Source organism: Nothoprocta perdicaria, unplaced genomic scaffold (assembly GCF_003342845.1).
Source record: "Nothoprocta perdicaria isolate Ctin4 unplaced genomic scaffold, notPer1 scaffold_55, whole genome shotgun sequence".
Classification (NCBI taxonomy): Eukaryota; Metazoa; Chordata; class Aves; order Tinamiformes; family Tinamidae; genus Nothoprocta; species Nothoprocta perdicaria.
The window spans coordinates 3,996,550-4,008,674 of record NW_020455810.1 but is presented as its reverse complement, the minus strand read 5'-3'; the positions used below and the strand labels follow the sequence as shown (position 1 = coordinate 4,008,674).

Genomic DNA, 12,125 nt, shown 5'->3' with positions numbered 1-12,125 from the left:
CTCCCCTTCGCCGTCGCCGCCGGCCCTGCTGGCCGCGCTGGTGCCCGCCGCCGGCCCCGGGGCGCCGAGCGGCGGCGATGGCGGGCGGCGGCTGCAGAAGTCGCCCTCCGTGTCTTCCTCGTCCTCCTCGTGCTCCTCGCTGGAGTCTGGCACCGAGAGCCCCGGCTTCTCCTCCTCCTCGGGCTCCGGCAGCGGCGGCTCCTCCTCCTCCTCGTCCTCCTCCTCGTGCGGCCCGCGGGCGGCGGCCCCCGCGGGGCTGCTGGGCAGCGGAGCCGCCCCCGGCGACTTCTTCAACTTCCACGAGAGCGCGGTGAGCAGCGTGGCCGGGCAGCGGGCGCCGCCCGCGGCGCGCAGCGCCCTCCCGCCGCCGCCCGCCTCCCCCCAGCAGCACCAGTACCACCCGGGCCGCAGGAAACGCGAGAACAAGGCGAGCACCTACGGCATGAACTACCTGCTGTCCGGCAGCCGCGGCCTCGGCGGCTCCAGCTCCCCGCACCAGCAGCGGCAGCCGCCGCAGCCGGCGCTGCAGAGCCCCGGCACACCCTGGAAGACGAGGAAATACAGCGCGGGCGTGCAGGGGTGAGCAGCGGGGCCGGGGTGCGCGCGGGCTGCCCGGCCACCCCCCTGCATCCGCCTGGATCCCCCCTGGAGCCCTCGGGCTGCCGGCCTGGGCCTGCACCTCTCCCGGAGGTGAAGATATCAGGAGGCTGCCGGGAGTGCTCCAAGTTAAAGCAGGGATGCTGCCCTGCAGAGCTCCAGGGAGCCCAGTCGCGTGGCAGGAGCAGGGGGGTAGTAGGGGGGATTCCTTCCAGAGCAACTTGGAGGAAAAGCTTGTGTTCGTTTCGAAGTATCTGTGCGCTGTCTGTGGCAGGCTGGTGGCTTCAAAGCATCTTAAGAACATTGATTTTTAAGTGCCTGGTCCTAGAGCTGAAATAAATGTGACAGCCAGTGTGATTGTCGTTGTAGTTTTTCAGGGGAAACACTTTAGCACTGGAGAGGATCAGGCTGACCAATGTCTCAACTGAAGTCTTTGCTTTCTAGAGAATAAATGCACGTCTTTATGAAGGCTGCCCTGTGCCATGGTTGTCACTTTCTCATATGAATGGACAGCTGCTAAGGCTAAAAGAGATGATTCTGTCTGGTCTGATTTGTGTGCAGCAAAGTTGTAGGTCTTGGAGGACTTATGGGGTGCTCAGAGAGGTTTCTTCATTTCATATGGCCAAACTTTATCCAGTCAAGAGGAAATAATGCTTTCTAGCTTTAAAATAATTTTATTAACACAAAATGTGCTTAGTTGCATTGGCTGAAGATTATTGATGGTATTTGATAGTTTCTTGGAGCTCCTAAAATCCTGAGCTCTGTTAGGTACCTAAGAGTAAGGGCAATTCATATTTCTGGAAGGAAATAGGTAGGAATAATAGGATACAGGGAACAATTTTACAGGCAGATAAATTTAGGTGGGACTGGAAATAAGGATTGAAGAAAAATCCTACATAAGAAAGTTTGAGCAAAATCATTAGGCATTGAGTGCATTAAATTTATCAAGAAGTATTAAAAATGTATTTTTTTTTTTTTTTGAAAAACAACCAAGGCATTTGTGCCTTTTTTAATCGTAAATTGATACAGAGAGCAAGCTATTTGCAGGATGTTAAGATGAACACTTCGTATGTTAGGGTTTTGTGTGCTATACTAAGTTGTTGCTCTGAAATTATGATAGTGTCATAAGAAGAGGCAAAGGTTTTTTGGTACCGTTTTCCTACTAATGCAGTACAATGCTTAGTTAACACTTGAGCTTATCCATGTAAAACAAGTCACTATCACAAAGCCAATTCTCCAGGCAAAGGCATGAGGGAATTGCCTGAGGTCACAAAGTTGGTCCATGGCAAGTCAGGGAGCTGAATGCAAACACTGCAGATTCAGTCCTCTAGCTTTGGGTAGCCCTATCTGTCATGCCAGTCACATACCCTTCTCGTCTCTTGTCTTCTGCCCTCTTGTTTCTACTTGGATTTCCTTTAATAGAAGCTACAAAACTTTGCAAGTATAAAAATTTAAAATGTGTGTATACAACAAATTCATTTGGTCAAGCTTCAGCTGTGCAGTTTGGTACAGCTGTGCTAGCCTGGTACAGGTTAGTCTTGCGGCTGAATTAATGACAAGCTCTCTGCTAAGGATCTGTGGTAGTGGAAGCTCTGCTGTTTCCTGGCCCTCTGGTAATGATCTGTGTTAGTGCAGGAAGACCTGATGCTAGAGGTGGGATGTTATGACAGATACGTACAGCATATGTGAGCCTCGTAGTTCCAGATTCTTGGGATTAATTTGCCAAATCATTAAGTTCCGCCAAACTCTTAATGCTAAGGTTTCAACTGTGTCCAGTTTCAGCATGCAGCTAGTGCTAGAGGACAGCATGTAAGTTGAGACTATAGACTTAGGAAGCAGTTTCTGCTTTAATTTTTTTTACCCAAGGTAAATCTTGAAGAAACACATCTCTAAAAATAATTTTCTGCTTCATTTTAAAATTGTTTTGTAAAATACTTGGTGTCTGAAATAATATAAAAGTACTCTCACTGATGGAGTAGCTTTAGGTGTCTACTTTCTGTAATAATTACTGGAGTTTGATAATACGTATTTTTTTTCCTCTCTCTGCTTTTGGTTCTTGAAGTTAGGCTGATGCATCATCTGGCTGCTCAGCTGAAAATGCACTGGAAAGACTGAGGCAGGAACAGATCCATACAGACTCTTTTCCAGGGTCGTATGTTGTTAACGTTCTTGACTTGTCATCTAGTGTTAGTTGCAATTGCCTGTGTTTGAGGCATCGCTTCAACAACTAGAGCGGCTGCCAGGCTGTGGCAGTGCCTCTGCTGAGCCTGGGTGCTTTGCACTTCTCTGTTCTCTTTGCCTCTCTCGTTCGGAGTCTGAGGTGCTCTGTAGTTACCACTCGTTACAGGTGGTGCTTGTGGTTGTATGCTTGTGTGGTTTATTTATTTGTTTATCTTCCCCTCAGATGGACCATAACCAGTGGCTTGGGGTGGTAGGTGTTTTGATCTTTAAGAATATCAAGGCTGTGCTTTGCTGTCTTTCTCATATGCTTTTGTACAGCATTTTTTTTTCCCCGGTGGACTCGTATTTATTATTTTTGCTACCATTTGAAAGTGGCATATGGATCTTTATATTTTAAAGGAAATAAAATCTGCCTCTCGTAGAAGACAGTAGCTATATTTGGTTAGTCTTTACCCTAAAGCTATTCTCTAGCCAGCTGTTAGTGACCTGTATATTTTATTTTTCTGAGATGTTTAGGAAACACAGAATGAAAAGGAGGGGGGAAGCGTTATTTGTTCTAGTGCTCTGATTGATGTAGCAATAGCATGAATATCTGTGTCTGGCTGAGCAAGAAGACACAGTGTAAAAGATGGATAGTGTTTTTGGATGCAAGGCAGATAAGGGTCTCATAGTATTATTAGATTAACTCATGATTGCAGCTGTGCAGAACTACATGTGATTTCTTGCTAGTGTACATTATACTCTTTAAGATGTTGTGAACTTCATCTAGAACATTAAGGTCCTGCTGCTTAGTGTATTAAAGCACATGAGAGTTATTCTTATTTCTGTAATCTCTGCAACTTAAATATGTTGAATAATTTTAGCACCTAAAGAGTTTGCAAGTGTTGGATAAGGTTGTTTCAAGATTTCAAGATTTTCAGACTTGCTGTTCCAAACTTCTTACACAGCTGAGGTTTCGTCAACAGGAAGATGGCAATTTTCTTTTAAGATGTAATCATTTGCTTGAGTAGAATAGTATCTGAGTTAATTCTTTTCCTTTTTAATATGAATTTAACCAAGTGAATTAGAATTAAGGTATTTTTAACAGCATGAGCTTATCCTGCTTAATACTTTAAGTATTCAAAGCCACTGTTTCTTCACTAATCTCATTAGTTGCATACAACTGGCATTTCTACTTGGTGCAAACAGGTTTGCCAGTGCAGAAGCAATAGAACAGGCTCGTGTCGGGTTAGTGTGGACAGCAGAAGCACTGGGATAGATGGAAATGATACATTGAAATGCTCTGTCAGTGCTACATAGCGGTGCACGGGAGCTGGTGGCCTGCTATTACCTTTTGCTTCTCCCTCATACATCTTATTTACCTTCTCTTGATAATGGCACAAAAACTGTATAATAGAGCACAAGAGGGCAAGAATATACGTGTTTTAAGTCTGTATTAGGCTTCTTTCATTTTATCACCTATTTGCTGATGTGATAGATTCTTGCTTTTATTATATAGACATATATTTATATTTTATTGCTGAACTTTGGCACTGAGATGAGTTTGCTGGGATTTCCTTGCATAGCTCTTGTTTTCTGTTTGTCAACCCACATCTCTTACTTTGCTGCTGGACACTGTAAGTTACTGAGTCGGGAGCCGTAGTTCATTGACAGCTGCGTTTGCAAATCAACATTCAGCTCTAACTTGGCTGGGCTGAAGAAACTGAGACTGTTGAAATTCCATGGAATCTTTGCTGTCTACACTTGGACATGGAACACTTGGAAGGGCTCAGAGTGCTTTCCCCGCTCGTTACTCACTACTGCTTTCTTGCTCTGAAACCTTCTGGTAAAGGATCAACATGGGGTTATGTTTCGTCCACACTGCTGTACCTTTATCATCCTCCTCCTGGAGCAGAATACCTGCAGTGCAAGTGTTGGCTTAGGAGGCAGGCAGTGCTGGCAATGCACTGTGCATTGTGGCTTTGAGGTCAGGGCAGAATTTGGTGGTGCATACAGTCATGTTAAAGGAGAGAGACAAGGATAATTGCTTGCTAGCTGTGGTAAGTAACATTCTGGAGGGAGACTTGAGGGAACATCAGCAAGTGGGTCTTGCTCTTATGCCTAAAGATTGGAGTGCAGCAGAGTTCAGAGGTAGCTGCTGGATGACTTGTCAAACGAACAGAATATTCAATGCTCTTTGCAGCCAACTGTAGTAGGCAGGTAAAGCTCCAAAGCATTCCTTGTGAAGGAGATATTTAGCAGAAAGTTAGAGAGACCGGTGCTTTTAGTCATGGGATGAAAGGAAGATTTTGGCATCGCTGGTCTTGGGAGATGACATCATAGTTTAGAGTAGAAAGGTTGAACTACAGTGGTAAGACAGGAGAAGGGCTTGTGTTACAGGTGTCCGCATCTGTTTTTAGAGGAGAATAAGATGTGCTTAGAGCAGCTTAATCCTGATGTCGGCTTTGTGATACTTTTCAGTTGTTCAGTTTTGGCAGTAGACTTAATTGGTGTTACGAACATAGGAACAGCTGTACTGCGGGAGTGCAAGAGAGGCCGGTGCCAAATGTTTGGAGAAGAATCTACGAGCGTGAGCCTAGGGTGGTATTTCCTGGAACAGGCTCTCAGGTTTCAGTGATCTGTGCCTCTATAGGCCTACCTGCCAGTGCATTATTAATATTTTTTAATGAAATTTATTCATGAATGTGTCTTTTCATGAGTCTGTATGAACTTACAGTATCAACAGTATCCTGATGCAAGGTGCTCTTCAGTTAAATTATGCATTATGCAAAGGTCCACATTTTTTTTGTCTTGAGCCTGTCATTGGAAATGAGTTGTACTTAGTGCCAGCCACAAGTCACTGCATTAATGAGACAGTCTGTGCCCCCTCTTTGCTTCTATTTGACATGATATGACTTTTCCCTCTTGCACCTGAGAGTTGTCCATTTTTTTTCTTGGCAAAAAGGATTTCTAGTCTATTTAGTTGCTTCTTGTGTAAAAGTGTTCCATGCCTTTGGATGTGCATCTATGTGTGTTTTACAGTTTTGTTTTGCCTTTGAAACTAAGGTGAAACAGACCTATGTGAGAGCGTCTTGGTATTACTGCATTTTTTTGGTGTGTTTCCCATCTTCTTTGCTTCTTAGTTACTCAGACTTCAGCCTATTCATCCTTTTTTTTTTTTTTGAGTACTGAGTGTGGAGCAAACATTTTTAGCGAATTACTGTATTGACAGCTTGATTCTTGGAGTTTAAATTCAGTGATTGCATCTTCTCAGAGATGGAGTCCTCTGGCATGTGCCCTGCTCTGGCTGTCATACCTCAGGCTCAGCCTGCTGCTTCATTCTGCACTCTGGCTCAGAGGTGCCCTGCAGTTCTTCAGCAGCTTATTCCACGTAGCCTGGCAGCCTCCACACATTTCTCCACTTTACCATTTGTCCCTATGGATGTTGAGCAGCATGGAACTCTACTAGTGCCCCTCCTTTAATCTGAAAACTCAAGAGTTTGTCTGTAGTTTCCTACTCAAAGCAATTCTTCCTCTGCATGAACTGGTATGTTTTATCCCATACCAGCATTTCTAAGTCTTTCTAATGATGTGTGTAAGACTTTGTTAAATGTCTTTTGGAAGTTCAAGAGGGCTCTAATAGGAATTTTTTTGTGGTTCAGTGGTTCTCGCAAATGCTTTCTAATGTTTTTCTTTGAGATGCTACTTCCATTTACAACAGCTGTACCTGTTTGCGTGTGCTGCACTGATTCCTGTTTTGACCAAATTGTCTCTTTTGAATGTAAAGATTACTGGGTTTATTCTTTGTTATTTAAAGATTGCTGCTTAGCATTCCTCATATCTCAGTGCAGTACTGAATGCTGCTTTTGAGTGAATACCAGATTACCAGGAATAGATAACACTTACTTACTCTGAAAACTTTTCTGCTGTAAAAGTTGGTTTTGGACCAGTTCTCCCTGTAAAGTAGGGATCTAGGAAACTTCTTTGAGGAAGTGTAGTGGGGGGAAAACGTTTAGCTTCCCTGAACACCTGGTAACCATTATTTAAGATTGTCTTTGAGTCAGTTTTGTGCTTCTGAGGTTATTTATCCCTTCTCAGACGCAGATGTGTAGCTCAGGCTATTCATAACCCTTTCCAATATCATTAATCTGCCAGTCTTCTTTTGAATGACACCTCAGGTGCTGCTCAAGACTGAGCTAAGAGTTGCTTCTCCTGAAGTTTCACAGTAGCCTGACGTGTTGCTTACCTGATCTACCGGGAGCTCTCTCACTGCTCATGTGTTTCTGCCCTTGCAGCTTTTCTCATGTGAGTATCACTTGCTATCCTTGGGCACCTGGAAAAGTGTAACATTAAGCCTGAAATTTCAGTGTTTAGTAATTCTCTTTAAATTAAAGAGAAATTAAAGTAAATTTGCTGATCAAGATCCAAGATTTCGTGTGTGGTGGATTTCTTCACAACAAAATACGATATTTAGTATTACAGTGATGTCAGCAGTGTAGATTGGGCATAGTAATCTGCAGTTCAGGAGCTTACGTAGTAGATCCATTCTGTTATGTATTAACTTGGAGATGCTAAGGTATCAGTTTAATTTTTAGATTTTTTTTTATAATAGCCTTTTTTCAAAAGGCATGCAGTCATAGTTGGAAACTAAGTGATTATGTTTTATTGGACTGATTATCCTATCACAAAGACTACTTTTTTTAATAATCTTTTTTTTCCCTTCCGAAGTACAAACAAACGCAGATACTTAAATCTGAAAACTTGTAGCTTAAATCAATCCATGAAGTTTAGTTTCCTGAGCAGTTGGACTATGAAGTGCAATAAATTTAGGAGATAAATTTTAATTGACAAGAAACTCTACCTAAAATTATGGCTGACTCTGGCCAAGAGTTGGGAGCAAGGAGAAAGCTTAGGGAACAAACAAAAGCAGCAAGATCCCTTGTGGAAGAGGTACAATAAATTTTTTATCAATTACCCACTTGGATCTCAGTACGACAGCAGAATTGGCTTTTTATTACATCCTGCCTTTGGTAGCTAACTGGCAAAGTGAGTTTGAGTCGTACTTAAGAATGGTATTCAGGATGTCTACCTATAAAACACCTCTTCATAACTCTGAGGTTTTGAGCTTTTTGTTCTGGGAACTTGAGATATTTTTCTGCTGCAAAGTTTTAATCCAAGTCTGCATCGTGTTAACATAACAGAGTGGTTTCCTGGTGCGTAGTACTTGGTATAGTATTACAGCTCCATAGTTTCTTTGGTAGGCATGGAAAACTGCACAGACCATAGAGCGTCATCAACTGGGCATTAATGGTGGCGGTTTCTGCTGGTATGCAAAAGAAGAATTGAAAAAACATTTTCCCTTCTGTGTCATGATTTTATCTTTGTTTCTTTTGAAGATGTCTTGATCTTAGATCATGCTGGGAAAAGTCTGCAGGATGTACTGTTGTGCGGTATATACCCAGGATAGGCTGTTACTTCAACTATCTTCATCTGTATCTCACTAAACTCTTTTCCAGAGTGTTAGGCTGTCATTGATCATTAGAACTGGTGAAGACCTTCTCGGCATTAACTGCTGCTTTGGTTTTACGATGGCTGTAGCAGGCTAAAGCCTCACCTTCAGTTCTGCGATGCTCCAACTGTGCTTTGTGGTAGTTGCACCCGGGGTGGAGGCAGGCTATTCCCACAGGTTTCTGAAATACGTGTCAGCTGCTGAGGCTTTTGCTGTTTAAACTTAACAGCAGTAAGTCTGCAGGCATGTTGCGAAAGGTACATGCTTATCCTGTTGTTTTCAACCTTTATTTCAGTAAAGCTGTTGAAATGCCTTGAAGAGCCCCCCCAGCTCTTTCCAGACCTTTGATACCTTCTCCCCCTGCCCCCAGTGGTAGACAAAATATGCTATAACAGGGATGTGTCCTTTCCTTTTGGAAGGGTTCTGAGCAGACCTGTCAGCAGTTCCATATTTGTATAAATGATGCAGTCCTGTTTCTGTCCATTTCTTTAGAATAATTTATATGCCCAACAGTGCAGATACGATGCAGAAAAGAACAGGATATTTACTTGAGGAAACAAGGTCTCTAGCTTTTTTCATTCACTATCTAGTTTGATGCTGTTGGGGAATTTTTTCGTTGCACTGAAGTTCTGATGCAACAAATCAATGTAACATCTTTTACAGTATCCGAAAGTATTGCTGTATATAAAACAGGTAAGGGTAAGTGATCTTTCTTAGAAAAGTAATTTTAAGAAAAGTCATTACAAAAGTTTGAGGACAAACTTCCTTAGTCTTATTTTACTTTGAGGACTGGAAATGCATTGCTGCCTTTCCTAAGATCCTGAAGGGGATACATTTTAGTTAAAATATATCTCTTCTGTTGCCCAGCTCAGCTGCTGCCCAGGCGGCAGTTTTTTATGATGCTTAATGGTGAAGCTCTTAGCTAATTGGAGGCTTCTCAAGGCTGAAAGAAGCTCTATAAGTTAAGAAAAGGTAAAGATGTTAATTGTATCAGAAAGTAATTCCATCTTCTGGAATTGTATTCCTAGCTTCTTATGGTATTGTCACAGTCCTGAATTAGGAAGCATCATGTGCAGAGTAGGGAAGCTATATGGGCAAAAGACTCGACAGAAAACTGTCCTTGTATTGGCTGCCTCAGTATTGTGTTATGATCTGTATTTTTAGACACCGAATGACACCTGCAGCCACAAGAGAAGCAACTCTGGAATTGTCAGTCCTGAGCACCATATGGCGTCTGGCTCTAGAAATATCAGAACTACTTTTTTTGTTTGCTTTTTGGCTCTTACTCCAGTTTTCTGCTTGAGTAAAGAAGATCAGCTACAGTAATTAATTTTAAAAAGGCATATTGTTTTTGAGAATTCTTGACAAGGAACAGCCAAGTATGTAAAATGCTTGAAAAGACTGTTATGTGCTGACTCTGAGGACATGTAAATAAGATGATGTTTTCAGATAAGTAGAAGCTATTGAATTGAGGAAAACAGGAACATTAAGCAAATGAAGTATAAATCTGTAAGTCAATCAAAGGTCTCGAGAACAGGTTGCAGAGTCAGGGTAGTTGAGATTGGAAGGGATTTCTGGAGATAGTCTAGTCTGACTGTCCAGCTCAAGGAGGGACACCTAAGGCACGTGGTACAGGGCTGTGTCTCAGCAGGTTTTGAAGATCTCCAGAGAAGGAGGCTCCACAGCCTCACTGGGCAGCGTGTCACAGTGCTGTTGCCCTCACAGTTGAGAAGTTTTTCTTTAAGCTCAGATGGAGCTTCCTGGCTTTCAGTTTGTGCCCATTACTTCTTGACCTGTCTCTGGAAACCACTGAGTACTGTCTTTTAGCACTGGGCTTATCCTCTTGGCACCTGCCTTTAAGATATTTGTGCTGGTAAGATTGCCCTCTTAGTCTCAGTCCTACAGAGCATTTATGAATAAGCTGAATAAGTTCCAAGCCTGGAACCAGTAGTGACCCGTGGGAGACAGCACTAGCCACAGGCCTCCAGCTAGACTGTGCACCACTGATCACAAACGTCTAAGCTCTGTCATTCAGCCACTTCTTGATCCACCCCACTGTCTGACTATCTAACCCACAGTTGCTGAGCTTGCCTCTGTCATGGCAAACAGTGTCAAAAACCTTTCTGAAGTGAAGGTAAACAGCACCCACTGTGCTGCCCTCTACCCAGCCTTTCATTCCATCTCGGGCATCTTGCTGATTTGTTTAACGTGATTTCCTCTCGAGTCCATGGCGACTATGTCCTCATAGTCTTGTCCTCCGCGTACTTGACATTCAGGATGAGCTCAGCTCCATTACCTTTCAGTGGCTAGAGGTGAGACTGGCCTGTGGTTGCCTGGGTGCACCCTCTTGCCCTTTTTGAAGACCAGAGTGACATTGGCTTTTTCCTGTCCTCAGAGCATCTCTTTGTGACTTTCAAAGATGGAGAGTGGCCCAGCAAAAACATCTTGTCTATTCCTTCAGTGCTCATGGGTACATCCCACCAGGGCCATTGGATTTGTGGGTGTCCAGTTTGCTTAAATAATCTCTAACCTGATCCTCTGGAAAGTGCTCTTCTCTCCAGACTTTGTAGATTCTCTCCAGGGCCTGGAATTCCTGAGGGCTGACCTGAGCAGGAAGGACTGAGGCAAAGGCACCATTCAGTAGCTCTGCCTTCTCTCTGCCCTTCATCACCAGGGCACCCACCCCATTCAGCAGACCCACATTCTCTCTAGTGCTCCTTTTGCTACTCGTGTATTGGCAGAAGCCCTTCCTGTTGTCCTTCATATCCTCTGCCAGATTTGATTCCAAATGCATCTTAGTCTTTCTCATATTGCTGAAGGCATTTAAAACTAAACATCATAGGCAAGAAACTTTTAGAGTCAATAAAACTCTAAGATCAGAGCTATAGATTGCATTGATCTTTGCCAGAGAAGAAGTTAGGAGAGTTCTCACTAGAGCCTTCTTTGACTCTTGGGAACTGTTGTTTTAAATTTCAATAACAAACATTAAAATCTACCAGCAGAATAACTGTTGTACAGCCATGTCTTTTTCTATGTGTCGAACTCGAGGGAAATGCCTCTAGAATTGCACTACAAAGCCACAGTGTGCAGGTTGGACTTGTGCTTCAATTTGTAGAAGAAAATAGTACAAGGGGTAAATAGTCAAAATACACAAGTGAAGTGCTACCTACTTTCCTAGTGGAAGAAAATGAAGAGCTTGCCTTTGAGAAGCCTTCTGGGCTGTATTCTTTGGAGTCTTTCATGCTGTTGTTCAAAAATGTTGATAAAGAGCAGCTCCGTGGAGCGCCGCTGCGTGCGCGAGCGCTGGCTCTCCTCTTGACCTTGCTGCCCAGGGCTTGTTGTTGAAAGAGCCCCTTGTGTTTGGCAGGGGCTGCAGCGTGTAGGGGAGCTGAGACCTCTTTCACTTTCCTTCTTTCCCAGTGTGGGACACCTGCTGTAAACAGTTCTCCTGCACTGAGTGGGTCTGGTTAATATTGTAACAACAGAGCTAAGATACATGAGTGCTGATTTGGGTCTCGTAGGTCTCAGTTCCTCAAAGGATTTGTTCATCATCCGTATCCATGTGGTCAGCTTGATACAGAGCTGGATTATTTCTGAACAGTACTTCTGAGGTTTGTTAAAATAGTGAAAATGGAGCCCCTGGTGCAATGGCAATAACTGCCTAATGAAAGAATAAATAATTTACTTTTGTAATAAAAGAAGGCTATCAGTACAATTACTCAGGTATTTCTGTTGCTCAGTGTATTCATAAATACCTGGAGGGAAGAAATGAATGAGGTAAAGACAAAACACGAAGAGGAATTAAAAAAAAAAAACAAAAAACAAAAAACAAAAAAAACCCCAAACCCTGACTAACTGC

The 12,125-nt window shown here is 43.2% G+C and overlaps 1 protein-coding gene across 2 annotated transcripts in view; it reads left to right on the top strand.

Moving 5' to 3' along the window:
* The first annotated feature begins 442 nt into the window (after positions 1–442).
* TENT4A (terminal nucleotidyltransferase 4A) overlaps positions 443–12,125 on the top strand; it is a 49,887-nt gene continuing 38,204 nt past the window's right edge. For both annotated transcript variants that reach the window (XM_026048543.1, XM_026048542.1), the window contains exon 1: positions 443–579. In XM_026048543.1, the coding sequence (XP_025904328.1) occupies positions 443–579 (137 nt within the window). The remainder of the gene's footprint in view (positions 580–12,125) is intronic.